Source organism: Amblyraja radiata, chromosome 7 (genome assembly GCF_010909765.2).
Source record: "Amblyraja radiata isolate CabotCenter1 chromosome 7, sAmbRad1.1.pri, whole genome shotgun sequence".
Classification (NCBI taxonomy): domain Eukaryota; kingdom Metazoa; phylum Chordata; class Chondrichthyes; order Rajiformes; family Rajidae; genus Amblyraja; species Amblyraja radiata.
Window position 1 is genome coordinate 23,237,384 of NC_045962.1, and position 23,946 is coordinate 23,261,329.

Here is a 23,946-nt window from a genome sequence, read left to right on the forward strand (position 1 = left end):
TGGGGAATGGATAGAGTGGATAGAGGGAGAGGAGGGAGTGTGGAGTTAGGGAGTGGGGGATAGAGGTAGAGGAAGGCAGTGGGTGGGGGGGTAGGGGTGGGAAAGTGGCGAGGAGGAGGGGGTAGGGAGGGGAGGGGGTTATGGAGGGAGGGAGGGAGTAACTGTGGGTAGGGGAAACGAAAGAGAGGGAGAGGTGAGGATGGGAGTGGGGGAGGGGAGGAGGAGAAGGGAAAGAAGAGGGTGAAGAGGAGTGGGAGGGAGTTCTGGGGATGAGGGGGAATGGAAGAGTATAGGAGTAGGAAGAGGGGTGGCGAGGTAATGGAGGAGGGGAGGGGGAAGAGACAGGAGGGGAGGGAGGGAGTGAAGGGAGGAAGCAGAGGAGGGTTAGTGGAGGGTGGGGAGAGGGAAGATAATGGAGGAGGGGAATATGGGACTGAAGAGGGAGAATGAGATGTGTTCACATTGATCTTATATTTTACAATTTATTGCCATTTTAAACTTTAAAAACATCAGCCGCACCTGCGCAGTTGGGGGCTATGGTTGAGTGGTGGAATATTGTATTGGGGGAACGGAACCCAACGGGTCCACACACTAGGTCTGGAATATATATATATATATATAATATGTTTTATATATATCCTCCATGTGAAGAGGAAAGTGTTGAAGTGCTCACACTGGTCTTTTATGTTTCTCTATAACGACAGGAAATGATGTGGCAACAGGACTTTAAATGTTAATGTTATAACAAAAGTTACCAGATGGTGGTAACATGGCCTCACATCATTCAAAGTTCTTGGTGCAATAGAATTGTGCATTTTTTTCCCCATTAAATTTCTGTCCTCCAAAATTAGTTTTAATGCAAATTCTTCAATGTTTATTTCACAATTAACATCAAATATAAACATTTCACACACTCTTATGATGTCCAGAGCTGGTTTTGCAGTGTTTTATTTGAAAACATGATCCTTTTCTGAAAGATCTGGTTTGGAGTTTGTCTGTATGGAGTTTACAACTGCTCCCTGTGGCCAAGTGAGTTTACTCTTGGTGCTCTGTCCTCCCCCCAATATCATCCCAAAGATGTGCGGCTTGGTAACTTTATTGACCACTGTAAATTGTCCCTCGTGTAGGTGAGGAGTACATTCTAGGGGAAAGTTAATGAAAATGTGCAAATAATACAATTGGATCAGATTAGTATAGGAACAGTGTAAATGGCGGTAGATAGCCAATGCAGTTTCACTGGGCTAAAGGGCCTGTTACTGTGCAGTATCTCTGTATGACTGTGATAATGAGTACTGACCTCAACAACAATACGCTCTATTCATGAACGGTTATTAAAAACACATTCTCCTGCTCGCTTCAGTCAATTGAGGCATTGTCAGCAGCGCTTTTTCCTGCCTTAAGAATTTAGAGACAAGCATAATATCAAATTCCATAATTAGTTTCATATTCAGTGGTTATAATGCGGTGATATTGCTGACTATGATGGACTAATTATTAAAGATACACACAAGATGCATTAATCATTGGGTTTCTCTATCAATGAAGATCTCCGTATGGTTGACTTTGTGCAGGGTTGTTTTATACCTCTCAGTAACCCTACCAGAAGATTAGCAGAGACTCTGGTGCACCCTCAGTTTTCAAATCTATATTACTAAAAGTAAGATCTTGACCACTTTCTGTTTTTCTGTTTCATGATTTTTGAAAAAAGCGCTGGCACTTACGGCTGTGATTTTTGGCCATCTTACTCAGAGTCCCCCTCTGCTGTGCAGGACAAGAGGATTTTTCCCATTGATGAAAATTAAAAGAGTTATTAATGTTTTAAAAATATTGACATTCTCTCTGCTGCCCCTGCTGGTGGGAAGGGGGAGGGACTATAAAACCCAGAAGTGTTGTGCCTCACTCAGTCTCTGCAAGATGGAGGAAGCGAAAGGGTCACATCTCTCTGAGCTGTGAATAACACTGAACACATGTCTACTCAACTGTGAGTGTGCTTAATGTGGTTTGAAAATGAAAATGTGTTGCTTTGAAATGCTGCACTGCAAATGGTTGTTGGTGGTGGTAACTGGTTTGAAATGCCGCACTGCAAATAGTTGTGGTGGTGGTAACTGCTTTGAAATGCTGCACTGCAAATGGTTGTTGTTGGTGGTAACTTGACAACTTCCTGTTTGCACTTTATATTGATTTTAGATAAAACGCTACCACTTACGGCTGCGATTTTTGGCCATCTTACTCAGTCCCCCTCCGCTCATCAGGTGCAGAGGATTCTTCCCATCATTGAAAAATAAAAGTAATATTAGTGTTTAAAAAAATGTTGAAAATCTCTCTCCTGTCAATCACAGCATGAAAGCCACGCCCCTTGAGGGGGGAGGGATTATAAAACCCGGAAGTGTGGGTGTAGCACAGTCTCTGCAAGATAGGGGAGGGAGAGGTCACGACTCTGTCTGAGCTGTGAATCAACTGAACACACTGAATGTCTACTGAACTGTGAGTGTGGTGTTTATGTGGTTGTGTGGTTTTATGGTGGTTTCACCCTGCTTGAAATGGTATGAAACTGCATTTGAATTTGATGACCTTGCACCCTGCTTGAAATGGTATGAAACTGCACTTGAATTTGGTGACCTTGCACCCTACTTGAAATGGTATGGAACTGCACTTCAATTTGGTTGTCTTACACCCTGCTTGAAGTGGTATGAAACTGCACTTGAATTTGGTGGCCTTGCACCCTGCTTGAAATGGCATTAAACAGCACTAGCATTTGGTGGCTTAGCACCCTGCTTGAAGTGGCATGAAACTGCACGAGTTTGGTGGCCCTGCACCCTGCTTGAAGTGGTAGGAAACTGCACTTGAATTCTGTGGCCTTGCACCCTGCTTGAAATTGTAGGAAACTGCATTTGAATTTGGTGGCCTTGCACCCTGCTTGAAATGGAATTTCAAGGAGTAGCCGTGAGTCAACTGCTCGCCCACCAGCCGTGAGTGAGCTGCCAGCATATCAGGCTTGAGTGACTGAGCTGTCACCTGAAGAATCCATTTGGCCCACAATGTCCATACTAGCCCTCTGGAAACCAGTCCCTTCAGCCCACAATGCCCATACTAGTGCTCCTGAATGCCCCCCCCCCCCCCCCCCCCAGCCACCAATATTGGAATTGGTGGAGAGGTGGAATATTGCGTTGGGGGACCAGCCCTCCCGTGTGAACATGGGACCCAACGGGTCCCACTTAGTCAAGTATTGAATACCAGCAGAAGAAAATGCAGGTTGGGCAGCATCTATGGAATGAGGAACAGAATTAACAATCTATATTGATAAACTTTCATCAGAATTAGGAAACATTACAAAATCACTTATTTTAATTTGCAGAAAAGAGGGAGGGGTGGAGAGAATGAAGGTGATGGGGGAAACCAAGAGATACTGAATGGTGCAAGTGGAGATGGTGCTGACTGATAGAGAAAGGCAAAGGCTTGCTACACTCCATTGATCTGTTGGGGTGTTAAATAAAATGAGGAGAAAATCAAACAGTGCTGTCACTGTGATGTGCAAAACATTGGAATTATTGACAATTTGAAATATCCAACACATTAATGCATCTGTGGAGAGGGAGAAACTTTCATCAGAACTGGACAGATCTTGTACATACTGGAAAGGCTGATTTTCTGAAATTGTGGAATTAGGAATAATATGCAAAGTCAGAAGTTTTAGGCATATTTTCCTTGTGCTGTTATCCATTTTAATTTAAAATCAACAATTTTTTCTTCAAATGTTAAAATAGTTTTATTTGTATAATGCTTATAACAGTTTTTTTTTTATGACTAGCAAGGTTGCATTAAAGCTGAACCAGTATATTTTGGCATATTTTGACCAATTTATTGAAGCAAAATATGAATTTTGTGTCTGCTACTGCTTGTAATTGACAATTCCCACAGCGCAGATCTATTTTCTTGTTGATGAAACATTTTTATGTTAAAGCTTGATATAAGTGCATATAATCATTATATGAAGTTAGTGTTGGCAGTTTACTGGACGATGTGTATTAAAACAAAAATACACCGAATACTTCATTTTATTTCAAAACCTGTTTTCACAGAAATAACTTTTGCCAGTGAGAACAAATTCATGAATATTGAAAGGCAGCCAGGATATCATGCCTGAGGTTAATAACTTAAATTGTATGGCATTAAATTCTTGTCTCCAATAGAATACTTCAAAAGTTAAATTCAATGATTCTTAAAGATCAGCTGAATTGGCTTGTTTGCTCAGCCTGTAGCTGTTACTCCCCCAAGCTGGATAGACCCAGTACAGAGTAATGGAAATGACCTTAAAGCAGAACATAAACCTTAATCATTTCCATACTTCTTTCTCCTGATCATTGCCAATAATAACCACTCAGGGCATAATCCTTTGGCTATATAGAGGGAGCTATTTTAATCTGAGCAGGGTTGAAATCTTGGAAGGATGAATTGAAAAACTCCAAGTGATTTTCCTCATGTCAACGTTTCCTATGGTTCTCAGTGTTGGAACTACAAATAACATCTGAGTTACTTGTGGTAAGACAAAGTACATATCAGGACATTAAATATCTGGTGAACAAGTCAACGCAAATGCCATTTTTGTGCACTTCACGGTGGCTCTACAAGTGTGTTGAAAATGTGGAGAAAGAGTGATGTACAGCCAGATCTGGTGGAAAACGGTGTATAATACAGAGGATCTATTGAGGTGTGGAAAATATCGATTACGGGCTGGTGGTAGATGGTAATATTTTAGATTTTCACATTTTTATTAAAGTAAAATTTACTATTGAATGATATACAGCATTTTTCTCATTGATATACAGCCAATATCCTACAATGATACCGTTTATTTATTAAATGATTTGTGTTTCAACAGGTCTCATGTATATAGATGGGGATTGATAGAAGTGAAACATTGACAGTAGGAGGTTACACTGATATTGCAGGCTAAGAATTTGTTGCAAATATCAGCAGAAAGACTTACTAGCAGCCAAGCGACTTAGTAAGCCTTTCTCGAGTGCGATGAAATCTCTTCTGCTTTATTTGTCAAAATAGCATGTGTTCTATAATTATGAATGGCCAATAAATGGTTTCTACAGTATTAACATGGAAAACAGTTTTGTTGTCATTTTGTACTTAATTGTTAACGACCTGTAAGTTTTTGTGCAAAACCAATACATTGAATCTCCAGGTGAATGCTTTATCTTTTGATATTACAACTGATAATGCTAGCATACTTTTCATACTTTTTGAAATGATCTGGAAGCAACTTTTAACCTGATCAATTGTGGTCCTAACGCGGCAGACATCTTTTCTCTGAGAAGATATCTAAAAACAATTAAAGATATTTTGTTATGTGCTCCCTTGTTTTGTGTAATCTGTGTCCACTGTTTCCTGGCTTGTTTCAATTCTGCCAACACAGTGAGCTGTATCCAAGATAGTTATTTGGAATGATACAACCATGTGTTCTAGAAACATCTTTGCATGTACCGGCCAAATGTTTTCCATACTAAGTATATTTTACCTGTAGCACTGTGCTTCACATAGTCATTCTCTGTCATTATGCTAGTGGCATGCTTCCTATAAGTTCCTTTGTTTGAGTAGAATAATGTTATTAACGAGTTGTGTTAATACATATCTTTCAATAGAGGCACCAGTTTAGCATATTAACTACTGAAAATACTGCAAGCTATTTTCTCTCGCAGGCTGATTTGTGTATGGTGCCTGTTATTGAAAGCTCTTTTTGCAATGTTGTCTGTGAAGAGTGAAAGTATGAGAAATGAGCCTGATTGCACGGTTCATTTGTTCTCCTTTGTAGAGCCAAGCCGAGGCGCACTACAAAGGCAGTAAACATGCCAAGAAGCTCAAAGCACTGGAGGCCACGAAAAATAAGCAGAAAACTGCTTCTACCAAGGACAGCACAAAGGCTATCACCACCTCCACCACAACCACTGCAATCACTCCCAACAGCTCTGAGAAAACAGGTTAAAATAAACTTTTGTTCTCCTCATTTGTGTATTTCCTTTTATTTGTGTTGTATGTTTGCATGACACTGCTTATTTCTGCTTTTATTGCTACACGTGTTATTAACTTGCTTGATCCTTGGCTGGCTGACTAATTATTTAAGAATGATGGAACAAATGGCATTTTAAATATGATCTCAATCAGTGCCGCAGTCATTTGTTCCATTGTGTCACATGGTTTGGCTGTATATAATAAACTGTTTTTGTTCCATGAACTGGTAAATTATATTTTCTGGCTATATCCCAAATTCATTGAGGTTTTTCACATGATTCCCACTGAGGTAGCTGCACATTTTGCTTCATTTTCCAATCACTCATGCTGGACAAACCAATCTGTTGGAGGATCAGAATTGAATTCTGTCCAAAGATTAGAGTTTTTCAAATGTAATCAGGAGATTTCAGTCTCTTTGGCATCGGAATGGTCTATTCAAACAATTAAAGATAATTTTACATGACCTTGCAACACCATGGACTTGTAAATTTACTGGTACATTTCAATGCTGGCTGGATGTTCCAACTTAATTTCTTCAAAACATATTTTATATGAGTAAGTAACTTGCATTTCAATCAATATTATTTAGTATCTTTATGATTTATCTTTCGAATTGTTATATTTAAAAAACAAGCATATTGAATAAATACATTTTGCAACAAATATAATTTTATTTCAGGATATTTACTTTCACACTTTACATGATTGCATTCTAAAAGCCAAATAAGAACGCGTAAAGATTCATCTATAATGGCATGTGTCGATTAGATAATACATTCACATAGCTTATTAATGTTTTCTGCAAACCTCTTCTACTGATGCAAGGTTTTTCTCACATGGATTCTGCTATGCATATTTCTAGCCCAAGGGCTTTTTAGCCTAATTTCTCAGAACAGCTGGTGGATAACTGAATATTTTTTGTTGCGATTCTAATTTATTATTCAGGCAATGGATTCTACAAAGAATTTGTAATTCTTTGAGTTCTTATCATTGCAGTAACAACATCTGAAAATGCCATTGCAATCGTACATTCATTAAATAATAATTTCAGAGATTAAAGCATTTATTTTGCTTCCATTGGTACTACCTTATTAAACATTTTAAAGCATTTTGCAGGAATTTCGGAAATAAATGCTGAGACAAAAATTGAGTTATTAGTGTTGATGACCAGAAACTTGGATATGAAATCAAGTTTACAAAGAATCTTAAAGAGAATGGAGTTTCAGAATCTAGGAGATAAATTATCAATGTTTATGGCTTTTGGCAGCTGAAGATCCAACCTCTAATGGTGGAATGATCAATATCAGAAACTTTTGAAAGACTACTTGCAAAATGGGAAGAGCACAGATATCTTGGAGTATCTAAGTTCTGGAAATAACAGGTATCGTGGATGAAAAGGGTGATAAATGGTTGTCAGCGTGTTGAGTCCACACATGGAAGAGGGAACAGTTTCTGATTAGCTGACGTTGCGGTTAGAATGAAGGAGAAATAAAATAATGTTTTGTTAGCTACATCTAAAGAGATCAAAAGTAGCAAAGATGGACATAAAAAGCTGGAGTAACTCAGCGGGACAGACATCTCTGGAAAGAAAGAATGGGTGATGTTTTGGGTCAAGACCCTTCTAAAAATTGTCAAAGATGGTTTCAACAGCAGATGACCTGAGGTAGGAGCTGAATCAAGCAATGCTTTCGACAGGGAAATCTTGCCTAGAAACTAGATCCATTTTGTACTCGTTTTATCAGCACAAGTAGCACATAAAAGCTTTTTAGTGCATGATTCAAGATGAAGCAACCAATGCGACATTGGCCCAGACACAATGACGAGCTGTTGACCTAGTATGGCATAGATTCCACTGGTGCCATTCCTTCAAATGTTGACAGCATCAATGTGTGGGATGCCCATTTCCAGGCATAAATTGGCCTCTTGAGTGCAACTTACCACTTTCATTGTTCACTCACCATTCGACGAGGAGCACATCATGCTACTTTCCAGCTTTGTTCTGAATTATGAAGGGACACAACAGACATCAAGATTTATGGGCAACAGAACTTACTGGAGGCTGCTCAAGGACCATCAAAGGTCTTCCATGTTTGCTGCAACTTACAATCAGTGCTTCTTCCTTCATCGAAGTGCTCATGTACTCATGCGATAATGGCCTTCAGTAGTCACACCAATGGGAGCTATCTACTACTACAGTGGCGGAGTAGCAGAGTTGCTGCCTAACAGCGTCAAAGATCCAGGTTCGATCCTGACTACATGTGCTGTCTGTACGGAGTTCTCCGATTTCCTCCCACATCCAAAAGACGTGCAGGTTTGTAGGTTATTTGGCCAGCAAATTGTTCCTAGTGTGTGTAGAATAGAACTACCATATGAATGATCATTGTCGGTGTGGACTTGGTGGGCCAAAGGGCCTGTTTCCATGTTATATCCTCAAACTAAACTAAACCAAAATCAATATGGTGATGAATGGGCAGGGACTTCAGGCAGGAGATGTACATGCCCGTTATAGAAGCATCTCCCATAGTGTTCAGAAACTGGACCTCTTTGAACACTTATGTAGGAAGGAACTGCAGAAGCTGGTTTAAACCGAGGATAGACACAAAATGCTGGAGTAACTCAGCGGGATAGGTAGTATCACTGGAAAGAAGGAATGGGTGATGTTTCGGGTTTAGATCCTTCTTCAGATTCTTTGCACATTGCCTATCCAGACTCATATTTTTCATGGCAGTTTTTACAGATACATGCAACCTCAGGCAATGCTCTGATGTATTGGCTGCTCTCTCGATTGATGTCAAGGTCACAAAGCACAAAGTGCTTCTTCCTCTCTCCTGAAGCCTTTTGCTCCTCTCTGGCAGCCACCATGCATGTTGTTACTGTCTGTGTGTGATGGGGAGTGTGCTTTTAACAGCTGATGCCAAAGTGGGAAGTGTGTGCCGCAGAGTATCCACAGATCCACGAAACAGAGTGAGATTCCTTGGGGTACTCAGCAGGAGCATGTATAAGCTTAATGCAAAGCAATCTAATGCTTTTAAAAAAATGTGTTATTGCCCAATTTTGCACTTTTCGTTGAGAGAGAAGTTGATGGGTGTCAGTGCTGCAGACATTATCCATTTAACACACCAAAAATGAGTGAACTCCAATATCTAGGTTAGATAGTAGAAACAAGGAACTGCAGATGCTGGTTTATTTTTTTTTTAAAGACACAAAGTGCATGAATAACTCAGCAGATTAGGCAGCATCTCTGATCCCAGTTTAAGGATAAGGGGGAAATCTTTTAGGACCGCGATGAGGAAAACATTTTTCACACAGAGAGTGGTGAATCTCTGGAATTCTCTGCCACAGAAGGTAATTGAGGCCAGTCATTGGCTATATTTAAGAGGGAGTTAGATGTGGCCCTTGTGGCTAAAGGGATCAGGGGGTATGGAGATAAAGCAGGTACAGGATTCTGAGTTGGATGATCAGCCATGATCATATTGAATGGCGGTGCAGGCCCGAAGGGCCGAATGGCCTACTCCTGCACCTATTTTCTATGTTTCTACGTTTCTATGGAGGACATGGATAGATGATGTTTTGGTTCAGGACTCTTCTTCAGCCTAGTCAAAACCAAATTATGTTCTCCAGAGATGCTGCCTGATCTGCTTAGTTACTCCAGCACTTTGTGTATTTTTTTCTGGTTAATATACTATTGCTTAGTTTAGTTTTAGTTTAGTTTAGAAATACAGCACAGAAAAAGGCCCTTCGGCCCACTGGGTCCACACCGACCAGTGAACATTAACACTACCCTACACCCACATTAACACTACCCTACACCCACATTAACACTACCCTACACCCACATTAACACTACCCTACACCCACTAAGGACAATTTTTACATTTACCAAGCCAATTAACCTACAAACCTGTATGTCTTTGGAGTGTGGGAGGAAACCAAAGATCTTGGAGAAAACCCGCGCGGTCTCGGGGAGAACGTACAAACTCCGTGCAGACTGCACCCGTAGTCGGATCGAACCCGGGTCTCCGGCGCTGCAAGTGCTGTAAGGCAGCAAGCCACCATGACCGCCCTATATAGTGACCCCACTATTATAGTGTGATTATGTGGTGAGTTCATCTCATGGTCATGAATGAAAAGAGGTTTAATGAACAATCTATATAGGAAGAAACTGCAAATTATGGTTTATACTGAAGATAGACCTAAAATGCTGGAGTAATCAATGGGTCAGGCAGCATCTCTGGAGAGAAGGAATGGGTGACGCTTCCAGAACCCATTGAGTTACTCCAGCATTTTAGGTCTATCTTTGTTCTGAACAATCTAGTTCAGTTTCAGACATTTGCAGACTGAATTTGATGATAAATTAGTGGAGTTCATGATGGAGATCGTGGTGTTCCATATGTTTAGCCTGAATTTCTGCTCAAGGAGTTTTGAATGTCGGGCCAAGCATTCTGACAATTCGGAGACAGTATTCATATCGAGGGAAATGCATGCAAAATAGACAAGGAATGTTGTCTGCATACTTATGGAAACTGATATTTTATTTTAAGACATCTTTATTTAGCCAAATCTAAATCAATGAATCCAGGATAAATGAGGCCATTGCTGACAAAGCTTTGCCATGAAGGCTACAGACTGATCATTTTTTTAAACTTCATTAATGGGATGTTAGTGGTTGGTCATTAGTAGTAATCATTCAATATCATTTGAGGGCCATGAAAGACTTACTATTGGTGGTTTGGAATCTTATTTCAGTCAGACAGTGCAAGGGCAGCACTGTAAATTCTCTAAAGGATATTAGCAAACAAAATGAGTGTTCAACTACAATTCAGCAGCTTCCAGGACATGTCTAAGGATGGCACAGTGTCGCAACGGTAGAGTTGCTGCCTTACAGCGTCAGAGACCCGGGTTCGGTCCTGTCTGTGGGTGCTTCTCCCCGAGACCTGCGTGGGTTTTCTCAGGGATCTCCAGTTTCCTCCCATACTCCAAAGATGTACAGGTTTATAGATTCATTGGCTTGGTATAATTGTAAATTGTCCCTGGTGTGTGTAGGATAACGTTAGTGTACGGGGATCACTGGTCGGCGCGGAATCGGTGGGCCGAAGGGCCTGTTTCCGTGCTGTATCTCTAAACTAAATGTCATTTGTCTGAATCAACAATTCAGCCTCTAGATGCTATTCTAGTAACAGAATCAAAATGTTCCAACTAATGAAGAAAGGGAGAGGGCAAGAATAGATCCAAGGGCCAATCATTAATGGTGGGAATGTAATTTGAAGGGATTCTGAGGAATAGGATTTATTGGCATTTGGAAAGATAAGGACTGATTAGGGATAGTCAGCGTGACTATGAGCAGATCATCATGTCTCACAAATTTAATTGAGTTTTTTTGAAGAGGTGACAGAGAGGCTTGTTGAGGGCAGGGTGGTAGGCATTGTCTACATGGACTTTAACAAGGCCTTTGATGAGGTCCTACATGGTAGGCTGATCTCGAATATTAGAATACATGGGATCCAGACTGAGTTAGCAAATTAGATACACAATTGGCTTTTTGGGTGATAGTGGAGGGTTGTTTTTCAGATCACAGCCTGTAACCTCTGTGCTGCAAGGATTGGTGCTCAGTACCCTGTTATTTGTCATTCATATTAATGATTTGGATGAGAATATGGATGAAATTGTTAGTAAATTTGCAGATCTCACCAAAGTGTTATAGTGGACAGTGATGAAGGTTGTCTCCAGTTACAAGAAGAAATAAATCAAATGGTAAAGTGGCCAATAGAATGGAAGATGCAATTTATCTTGGACAAGTGAGAAGTGATGCATTTTGGGGAAATTGGACCAGACCAGGACATACACAATGAATAACCAGGCCACAGGGAGTTTTGTTGATCAGATACACCTTGATTGGAGGGTAGCTAATGTAACCCCACTTTTTAAGAAGGGAGGGAGAGAGAAAACGGAGAATTACAGACCAGTTAGTCTAACATCGGTAGTGGGGAAACTGCTAGAGTCAGTTATTAAAGATGGGATAGCAGCACATTTGGAAAGTGGTGAAATCATTGGGCAAAGTCAGCATGGATTTACGAAAGGAAAATCATGTCTGACGAATCTTATAGACTTTTTCGAGGATGTAACTAGTAGAGTGGATAAGAGAGAACCAGTGGATGTGTTATATCTGGACTTTCAGAAGGCTTTCGACAAGGTCCCACATAAGAGATTAGTATACAAACACGGTATTAGGGGTTCAGTATTGATGTGGATAGAGAACTGGCTGGCAAACAGGAAGCAAAGAGTAGGAGTAAACGGTCCTTTTCAGAATGGCAGGCAGTGACTAGTGGGGTACCGCAAGGCTCAGTGCTGGGACCCCAGCTATTTACAATAGATATTAATGATTTGGACGAGGGAATTGAATGCAACATCTCCAAGTTTGCGGATGACACGAAGCTGGGGGGCAGTGTTAGCTGTGAGGAGGATGCTAGGAGGCTGCAAGGTGACTTGGATAGGCTGGGTGAGTGGGCAAATGCATGGCAGATGCAGTAATAAGTGGATAAATGTGAGGTTATCCACTTTGGTGGCAAAAACAGGAAAGTAGACTATTATCTAAATGGTGGCCGATTAGGAAAGGGGAGATGCAACGAGACCTGGATGTCATGGTACACCAGTCATTGAAAGTAGGCATGCAGGTGCAGCAGGCAGTGAAGAAAGCGAATGGTATGTTAGCATTCATAGCAAAAGGATTTGAGTATAGGAGCAGGGAGGTTCTACTGCAATTGTACATGGTCTTGGTGAGACAACACCTGGAGTATTGCGTACAGTTTTGGTCTCCAAATCAGAGGAAAGACATTCTTGCCAGAGAGGGAGTACAGAGAAGGTTCACCAGACTGATTCCTGGGATGTCAGGACTTTCATATGAAGAAAGACTGGATAGACTCGGCTTGTACTCGCTAAAATTTAGAAGATTGAGGGGGGATCTTATAGAAACTTACCAAATTCTTAAGGGGTTGGACAGGCTAGATGCAGGAAGATTGTTCCCGATGTTGGGGAAGTCCAGGACAAGGGGTCACAGTTTAAGGATAAAGGGGAAATCCTTTGGGACCGAGATGAGAAAAACATTTTTCACACAGAGAGTGGTGAGTCTCTGGAACTCTCTGTCACAGAAGGTAGTCGAGGCCAGTTCATTGGCTATATTTAAGAGGGAGTTAGATGTGGCCCTTGTGGCCATGATCATATTGAATGGCGGTGCAGGCTCTAAAGGGCCGAATGGCCTACTCCTGCACCTATTTTCTATGTTTCTATGTTTCTATGATGTACAAGTGCATAGTTCCCTCAAAATGGGAACACAAATTAGCAGCATTGTGAGGAAGGCACAAGGCATGTTTTACTATTATCAGTCAAGGTATTGAGTAAAAAAGATGGGACATCAAGTTACAGTTGTACAACATTTTATAAGGCCACACTTGAAGTATTATGTGCAGTTCTGGCCACCATACTATAGAAAGGATGTGAGTCAGCTAGATGAGGTGCAGAAAAGATTTACAAGGGTGGAACCTAGTTTGAAGGACTCGAGTTATAGGGAGAAATTTGATAGATTGGGATTGTTTACTTGGAGCGAAAGAAAATGAGAGGTGAGTCGATAGATTTCTATAAAATTATGAGAGGCAGAGAAAGCGAATGTCTATTTCCTATGATAGGGATGTCTTGAACTAGAGGACATTGTTTTAATGTGAAAGAGATAAAGTTTAAAGGAGATGTGAGTCACATATTCTTCACACACAGAGCATGTTTCTGGAATGAGCTGCAAGTGGTGGGCGTGGAGTGGAATTGTCCAGTTGACGCACATGATTAAGCAACTACTAGGGAGATAAGGAATAAATGCAGGCATGAGATTAGTCTAGATAGGTATGATGGGCAGCATGGACACTGGAGACCAAAGCAGGGGCAAAAATCCTGGGGGGGGGGAGGCAGGGGCTAAAAGGCCCCTGCTTTGAGTTGGGGGACAATCCCCCCCCTCATGTTTTGAAATCCGGACTTTATCAGACGCTTTCTAAGAGCTGAATCGGCCCGTTCGCGGGGCCTTTCAGCTCCCGGTGCGGCTTAAAAATAAACTACTGCGTTGAGGCAATCGAGGCTCCCGATGTTGAAACCCCCGCCGGCTGATGAAAGACCCCGTGAACGTGCCAATTCAAGCTCCAAGATTCAGGGCGAACTAAGCTGCTGTTGCTGGAGTTCGGAGTCGGCCATCAACCAGGTCAGCTCCCGATTATACCATCCACAGGGCCCACGGCTGAAGCCTCGCCAAGAAATTGTGTCCCCCGCATGTTTTGATAGCGTTTTCCGTGCCTGGACCAAAGGGCCTGTCTCTATGCGATAGAACTCTGTGGCACATCTGGGAAAATATGAATATTGGAAAACAAATGCAGCTGCTTGTTAGGGGGCTAGGAAAGATAAATGTTTTATCTTTGTCAGAATCATATTGGTTGTGTTGTGATATTGGTGGTCAGAAATTTAGTGGGAATAGATTAAAGGGAACAGGAGGTGCATTTTGGGGACAAAATGGTCTTTGAAAAAGCATGACGGGAATCAAGTACAAGAGAATAATACATGTTCAGGATCAATGCAAAGGAGAACCCAAGAGGAACGATGGCCTGGTGGAGTTGGAGAAAGGAAAATAAAGACAGATTTATCGTTGTTTTTAGTGCCTTTCATGACTGGACTCAAGATGTTCCAAGGCGGCTTTCAGCCAATGAAGGATTTTCAAAGTATGGTCATAGTTGGAATGCAGGAAATGCAGCAGCTAATTTGTGCACAGCAAAGTCTGCATGTATCAGTGTGAAAATGACGAGATCTCTTTTAATGTTTATTTGGGATAAATCTTGCCCAGTATATAAGGGAATTAATTACAAGCAGCAGACCAGGTGGTTTCATTCTCGGTTGTGTTCATGAATCCCTTGTGTTGCTTGGACATTTTTCTGTATTCTCTCCAGAGGAAAGCGAGAAGAATGGGTTAAGAAGGCAATTTGTAGTGAAGTTAGAGGACAGAGGTCTTCTTTGTATGCTTAGATGATGGTGCAGTATTGAACAGTCTTGGCAAACAACAGAATGGATTAATACTGGATTGGATTCCAGTTTGTTGGTTCTTACTTCTGGTCGTCTACATATCCATACCCTCTGGTCTTGCAGTAGGCAATACAAGGAAACAAAGCCAGGGTAAGAGACTAAGTTAGGACAGGGGCATCAGAGTAGACACTGGGATGTGACACTCTGACTTTGGTGCCTTCCCACACAGTGGGAAACTCTGATTCTGCTGTGTGGGGATGTTTTATGTTAAATTCTATCGTGTGTTGTGTCCTTTATTTTTATTGTATGGCTGTATGGGAATTTCATTTCACTGTGCCATCTGGCACATGTGATGAATAAATGTATCTTGATCTTGATCTTGATCTTGTATTTGAAAAAATAGGTAGCTGCCAAAATGTTGTTTTAATTGGAGATCAGAAGTTGAGATTTTGAGAATTGTTGTATGTAAATTGGGAAAATGACTTTACCATGGTAATGTAAAAGAAAATAGGATTGGGGAGGATTGTAGGTGTAGAGGAAGTGATCAAAAGCGATCAAGACAATAGACAGAATAAGACCAAGAGTCTTTGAGATAATAACAAATAATTAGAGATAATTATTGATGTAGTTATTATTTTGTGCATAAGGAACTGCATGACAAAGATCTCACTTTCAGAATAGTAAGAAAAGCTGTGTCTGATCCTAAAACGGAATTGCATTAAAATTGTTGTCATTTGCATTTGTGCTAACAGCTTCATAACCATTTATGATTGTCATTCAATGTTTATTCCAATATCTGAGACTGGTCATCATTCCAAATGAAACACATGCTGTTAACATTGAAAGCAAAAATGTCCATTAAGTACTCACATTTATGATGTTCCATGACTCCTTACCTAGTGCATCCAAGCTGAAACAAGAAATTAACTGTTAAGTCTTAGAAATCATGTTTGCTGTCAGTTTTTTTTATCCTCTCGAAGCTTTCCACTTGAACTGGTGAAGCAGCTTAATCTCTATATCCACTTCTTTCTTTTTGCTATCACGATCAGAACCCCTTTCCCAGGGTGGAAATGTCAAAGACTCATGGGCGCAGCTTTAAGTTGAGAGGGGAAAAGTGTAAAGGAGATGTGTGGAGCAAGTTTTTTTTTACACAGTGGATGGTGGGTGCCTGGAACATGCAGCCAGAGGTGGGGGTGGAGGCAGATACGATAGTGGCATTTAAGAGGTTTTTGGATAGGCATGTGGAAAATGGAGGGATATGGATCATGTACAGGTAGATAAGTTCATCTTGGCATCATGTTCAGCAAGACATGGTGGGCCTAAGGGCGTGTTCCTGTCACTAGTACTGTTTTAGATTCTATGCTCTCACTCGCTGTCCAGTACTGTTTTAGATGCTATGCTCTCACCCTGTTCCCCTATAACTATCTCTCCTTACCTTTCTTCTGTCCCACCTTTCCCTCTCTAACTCCACCTCCCTCTTTTCCAGCTCCCTACCATTCTTCACCTCTCTCCACCCATATTTACTCACACTCACTGTCACTACCAGGGTTGGTGGTGGGGGTCTGCGACACACTTGCAGGGGTGGTGTTGGAGGCAGATGCAATAGTGGTGTTCAAGAGGCTTCTGGATAGGCATGTGGAAGTGCAGGAATAACATGAAATGGATATGTGCAGGCAGATGAGATCAGTTTTACTTTAGAGACACAAAATGCTGGAGTCACTCAGCGGGAGAGGCAGCATCTCTGGAGAGAAGGAGTGGGTGACGTTTCGGGACGAGACTCTTCTTCAAACCAGTCAGGGAAAAGGGAAACGAGAGATAAAGGCGGTGATGTAGAGAGACGTAAAACAATGAATGAAGGATATGCAAAAAAGTAACGATGATAAGGGAAACATGCCATTTGCTCGGTGAGAATAAGAAGCTGCTGCGACTTGGGTAAGAGAGAGATGGAGAGAGCGGGATTGCAGGGGTTACTTGAATTTAGATAAATCAATTCTCATACCACTGGGTTGTAAGCTGCCCAAGCGAAATATGAGCTGCTGCTCCTCCAATTTGCGTTTAGCCTCACTCTGGCAATGGAGGAGGCCTAGGACAGAAATGTCAGTGTGGAAATGGGAAGGGGAATTAAAATGTTTAGCAACCGGGAGATCAGGTAGGTCCAGGTGGACTGAACAAAGTTTACTTTAGTTTTTTACTTTAGTTTAGTTTAGATTAGTTTATCATGTTCGCCAAACATTGTGGACTGATAGTCCCTTTCCTGTGCTGTCCTATTCTATGTTCTATGTTTGTTCTGTGTCCTCAACCTCCAGCACCTTTCTCTGTACCCACCCCCACAGCATCACACTGCTCAGCGTCTCACCGCCTCTCCTTAGATTTCAATTAACTGGAGACACATTCAGCAAGACATTCTCTGCCTTGTTCGTTTTTCACCCAGAGAGTTGTGGATCTGTGGAATTCTCTGCCAGGTGGAAGGGGAAATGAGTTTGAGCTCTGCCTGGGCAGACAGTGAGTACAAACATTTGTGATGATGCAATTGTGACTGGGGAGGTTTTTTGGCTGTTTGCCTCATTTTACTTTGGGTTAATTTTATTAGTCACAAAATAATTTATTAACGTTGGCTGCCTACTGACTAGGGGCTTCAAGAGGGGGGCTCAAAAATCAAAACAGAACTCAGGATTAACTTGGGAACACTGTCAGGATACCCACATTGCAAAGAAACCTCATCAACCTTGATCTCCCCCAACAGCAGGAAGACCCTGCTCTGTGCTCCAGCACACATTTCCTGCTTATTTGTTTCTATTTTCTCTTTATTTTGACCTGGACCCAGAAATATTTGCACTCTTTAATCTTAACAGGATGGGTCATTTGTAATGCACATTCATTTGTCTAGACAGAATAGGGATCAGATAGAAAAATTATCTCCCTTACATTTTATAACCCGTTCATCTCTGAGATTTAAATTAAAGCCATCTGATACCACAAAATCTTGTCGTCTTGTCTCTGTCTCTCTTTCTCTTCCTCTCTCTGGCATCCAAACATGGTTCAGTTACATAAATCTAAAACAAATAATTGTTTCTGTTAAACTGAGAAAATGTATTCTATGAAAGCAGGAAAAAAAGGTATAAATAATACTGGCACTGTTACAAATGTTCTAGTAAAGTAGATAAAATGGGCAATATTTTTCATAATTTTACTAGCTCAGTAAATCAGTAATTTTTGACACACCATTATGATAATTTCCAGGTTATATCCATAGCTTTAGCATTCTCTGTATTACAATCATATCGTGAATAAAACTATTATTTTTTTCTTCTGCAGAGCTATAATGTGAGTATAAAATGAAATCAAAAACATGACTTGTTTCATTTTAAAAGGGAAACGGTGCACATGTTGCATCCAATTATTTGGACTATTATAATAATAAATGGAAAAACAGTTTTATGCCCTATGAATGCCTAAAAAAAATACTAAAAATGCAATGAAATTATGAATCAACCATTTAAAATATCATTCTTTTATATTTTTATTATATAATTACGATGTAATCTATAATACCTGTAAAAAAACAAAAATGACCAAATTTTATCACATTAAAAAATATTGTGCACTAGCTACAATATTAAGTAACGACAGTTCTTTTGGCCTGAACTACTGATACTAAAACAATGTTCCAACTCTCTGCCATTATAATGGCACAGTTGTCTGGATAGAGATCATTTTCGTGATATGACTAGGACAAACTTCAAGGTTGTTTGGCAGAAGATGTCTGCTGCAGTGTTGAACAGGTATAAAGGATTTACCATAATGCCATTAAATGTAACACTTACACCTAGTTAGTTGTTCTATGAGTTGTGTCATTAATAGAGATTTAATATTAAACACATAATATATGCATACCTTTCATTCATTTGCTCTATATCTCTCTACATCATCATTTATATCTATCGTTTCCCTTTCCCGTGACTTTCAGTCTGAAGAAGGGTGTAGACCCGAAATGTAACCCATTTCTTCTCTCCAGAGATGCTGCCTGTCCCGCTGAGTTACTCCAGCATTTTGTGTCTATCTTCGGTTCAAACCAGCATCTGCAGTTCCTTCCTACATATTTCACTTTAACCAAATAGATCTTTGCAGTTTTGACTGGTTCTTAGAATTGCTCAAATTAGAAAGTTAAACAAAGAAGACAGTTTTTTACAGAAACCTTAATCCTTTACAAAGTGTTTAAAATTGGAATAATTTGTCAATTTAAACATTTTTGCTTCCATAACATGAATTTAAAGAGATTGCAAGAACCAGGGGGCAAAGTGTTTAAAGGGTGCACTAGAATTGTGATCCCAATGAGCTGCCATTGAGGATAATCAGCAGTTAAAATATTAACAGCTCATCTCGTGTAGAAGGGTCTCGACCCGAAACGTCGCCTATTCCTTCGCTCCATAGATGCTGCCTCACCTGCCGAGCTTCTCCAGCATTTTTGCCTACCTTCGTGTATCAATAGTCATTAATCTAAAAAACTCCTTTCACCTTGTCCACAACATTGGGCATCACTAAGAGTTTGAATATTTCACTGTCATTTTTCGTGTAAATTGAAAACCCCTCCCCTGTTTATAGTTTGAGTTTCTTAACATCCCTACACTGTTATGGGATACCAAAAGAACAAAGGGATACAGCAAAGTTTAAATCTGAACTTTCTGTTTCTATATAGGATTAAAATTAATTGGCCTGCAATCTTTGAAATATCAGAAGCAATCTGGCATTTTTAATATATATTAAATGCTTAGAGAAGCTCCATGAATTAAGCATTTTTAGTCACCTTGGGGAATTTAGAAGAAATTAGATTATCTGGACTGCACATATCAATACAATTGTTCCCAAGAAAAATCAGGCATTTATTTTCATCTTTCATTGCTTGGGTATAAATTACCACAGTGTATGTTCAAGAATAATTAAATGGGTCCAAGGAATACAAATATATTTCATTCAAAACTACTCCCTGTTTAACCCATGGCTGTAAATAATAATTTTACCAACTCACAACTGGGACACCACTGAATGATTTAATCCACTAGATGCCCCCAGAACATGATTTTATCTTGTCCCAAACATATTACAAGATTGACCCTGTATGCAATGAATTTTCATGCAACTTTTGAGAACATTCGCAATTTAAAAAATGCAATTTTTCCAATGCTACTTCAATTCCAGGTTAGTAATATTAGTAATATTAGTAATAGTAATATTAGTAATTAGTAATATTACTATCTTATTTGTCAGATGCCAAATACCTTGTTTATAGTGTTCCAGGACATTAGAGAATGGGCCTTTCTTACAATTATCATGGGCTGATAATTAAGTCCTGAAGGTGGATGTTTACTTCAGTTGTAGTAATATCTGATTTTTCTGAAGATCTTAATGAAATATTTCAGCCACATACAAATGGAGAGAATGGCAATATAACAAAAGCTCAGTGGTAAAGATATCTCAAAATACTAAAAAATATTCTGATCGTGATAAATTGCACCCATTGACGTTCACTGTGCTTCATTTGTCAGTTGCCTGCCCAACCAACGGCATTGCTGGTTGAAATAAAATGTATGCATTCAACATTTTTAAACATGTCAATGAAGTGGCAATGTTCGCATGGAAACAGGGAGAGGTTGGACAAACTTGGATAGACACAAAGTGCTGGAATAACTCAGCGGGTCAGGCAGCATCTCTGGAGAAAAAAAATTGGTGACATTTTGGGTCGGGATCCTTCAACAGACTGGAAGTAGCGGGGGAGGGGGGGGGGGGGAAGGCTGGAGGCGAGAAAAGACCAGGACAAATCAAGGGTGGCAACAAATGACCTTGGGCAGGACATTGCCCTGGTAGGCCAATTGTTGGCTAGCTAAGGTGTGAAGGGAAGTGTAAGAGAAGTCACTTAAAACTTGAGAATTCAACATTCATTCTGCTGGGTTGAAAGTTACCCAAGCAAAATATGAGGTGTTGTTCCCCCAATTTGTATGTGACCTCACTCTGGCAATGGAAGAGGCCCAGGACAGCAAGATCAGTATAGGAATGGGAAGAGGAGTTGAAATGGTTTGTAACATTGGAGATCCGTAGGCCTCTGCAGACCGAGCACAAGTGTTCAGCGAAATGGTCGCCGAGTTTACGTTTGGTGTCACTGATGTACAGGAGCCCACATCGGGTACACTGGATACAGTAGGTGAGGTTCAAGGAAGTACATGTGAACCTCTGACAAACCTGAAAGGGCAGTCAGGGTCCCTGGATGGAGTTGAGGGAGAAGGTATAAGGGAGGTGTTGCATCTCCTGCGGTTGCAGTGGAAATGTACCTGGGGAGGCGGTGATTTGGGTACAAAAGGGTGAATGAACCAAGGAGTTGCGGAGGGAGCGGTCTTTGCGGAAGGAGGGAAGGGGTGAAGATGTGATTAGTGACAGGAACCTGTGGGAGTAACAGAAATGTCGGAGAGTGATGTGGAGGCTGGTGTGGTGAAAGGTGGGGGCCTGGGGAACTCGGTATTTGTTGTGTTTGGCGGGAGCAACCTTTATACATGGGGGGGGGGGGTGGGGGGGGTGGGGGGGATTACCTAGAATGAGCTGCCAGGGGTGGTGGTTGAGGCAGATATGTAAGTGACATTTAAGAGACTTTTGGACAGACATATTGATATGCAGCGAATGGAGGGATGTGAATTGGGCACAGGTAGATTTAAGATTCTAGATTCAAGAGTTTATTGTCATGTGTCCCAGGTAGGGCAATAAAATTCTTGCTTTGCTTCAGCACAACGGAATATAGGTGGTGGTCTTGGCATCATGTGCAGCACAAACATTGTGGGCCGAAGAGCCTGTTCTTGTGCTATACTGTTCTATGTGTGAATTTCACAGAAAATGTATAGCAATTGAATCAGACGGGACGAAACATGAGAATTATTAATCAGCAAGAATATCAAAATCAGTATATGGCCTAAAGGATTAGTAATAACCTGGAAGGTAATTACAAAACCTATTTGCTAGGTAGATCCAAACAATAATATTTCTCTTGGTCTTTCTGTGGAGATTATGTTGCATGGAATGTATAAATCTGTTTTGACGTGTGTTTTATACAAGCTTTATAGGTGGTGATCAAGTGAAACAATTAGTTGTTGCACAGTAGTTATATTGATCTCAATTACAAATCTGATGTTTGCTGCTAAATCCACATTAACGGGAATATTTTGCAAATGTTATCAGCAGGTCATATCAATACACAAATGGAAAACAATCAGATGGTGATATATCCTTGATCTTCAAGGGGATTTAAGAATTTTTTTATTTTCCAGGCCTAATTTAGCAGCCTGAATATTAGCATATGAGTGCCTGGAACTTTGATCTTGCGGCATCATGTTTTCATGGAACAGGTTGCCTGGCATTCCCCCGATCCAGGGAGAGGTAGACTGCAAGCGTTCGTTCTTTCACGATGCAAATATTTTGTGTGTTTCAGATTTTGAAGGTTGATAATCTCAGAACATTATGTGGCCTTTGGAACCTTGGCAGGTTAGAATTTATTGGGATGTATCTCTTAATGTTCACATAGGTGTACATCCAGAAGCACTTCTCCCAGTGTGCTGCCAGATACATAATCCTGAGGGGAAACTAGTCCCCCAGCAAGATTTGTGAGGCCAGTTTCATGCACGCCCTTACTTAAAAAAATACAATTGTTGGAGTAACCCAGCAGGTCAGCAGCAGCTCTGGAGGACATGGATAGGTGATGTTTGGGGTCAGCCTCTTTTCATAAATAGATTTAACAGTTGGTGATCCAGCTTCCTTGTGTATCAGATAAACTATTGATTAAGTTTATAACTCTGCTCTACAACTTCCTGGAGCGGCATAGTGTGATGTATTGATAAAGCTTTTATGATGCACAAAAGGAAACAAGTTCTGGTGCAATTCTGCAGGTCAGTCAGCATCTTTGGAGAACATGAATCTACATTTTATTTATTTATTTTGAGTCAATTAAGCTGCTTTTAAGTATATTTCCAATGTTTTTAAAAATTATTCTTAAATATTTAAGTCCATTTACACAGTTTTTAAATACAACTGACTACAGAGATTTTTAAAAACAATTATTAAGGAGATTGACAGCCGTGAGCTGCCAAAACTTCAGCAGTTGTTCCAGGGCAGGTGCGACAGTGACTGTTGCCACAGTTTCCTAAAAAATCGTTTAAGTGGGACAGGCCCTTTATTCATAAACGTATACATGATATAGTACAGAATGTGTAATATGTTGCCATTTGCAGCACAAGGCATTTAATTGCATTTGCTTGCAAGATTTACACTGTCAGGATCAATTAAAACAAATTTTCACATACATTCTATGAGTGGGATTGGTGCATTGGTGGGACAGCCTTAAACCGTGGCCTTTATTTGACGGTCATGGGAAATGGCCACGGCAACCAGACTTCTACTTCAATAGAACCTGCAGAGCCGCAATAGGTAGGTGTAGCAGTGGGATAAAGGCAGGAGGTGAACAAGGGCAGTGAACCAGACTGACCACAATCCAAGTAATTAGAGATTTTAAAAGATTGTTTATGGTTACTCAGTCTTGGAGTGTCTCAAAATACAAAAAAGACCGGCGGAAATATTAAGGCCAGGCAGCATCCATGGAGAGAGACACAGAGCTAACGTTTCAATATCATAACCTTTTGATTCAGGAATGGGGTGGAAAATGGACTTGAACCACTAGATCTTACTATATGAAAGTTGGTTGTATGGACTACTTCTTAGTATTAGTTGTTAAATTATCTACTCTCTCAATATTTTCTCATCCAGCAATGAAATTCTCTTTTTTTAATGAAACCTTCCTGTGGAACTGTTGGTCTTTGGACTGCTAACCCAACTCTTGTAAAATCAAAAATG

At 40.5% G+C, this 23,946-nt stretch overlaps 1 protein-coding gene across 4 annotated transcripts in view; it reads left to right on the top strand.

Annotated features, from left to right (window-relative positions):
- The window catches only part of znf385b (zinc finger protein 385B), a 263,021-nt gene that overhangs the window by 222,691 nt on the left and 16,384 nt on the right, over positions 1-23,946 (top strand). For all 4 annotated transcript variants that reach the window (XM_033023838.1, XM_033023839.1, XM_033023837.1 and 1 more), the window contains exon 4: positions 5,822-5,987. In XM_033023838.1, the coding sequence (XP_032879729.1) occupies positions 5,822-5,987 (166 nt within the window). The remainder of the gene's footprint in view (positions 1-5,821; positions 5,988-23,946) is intronic.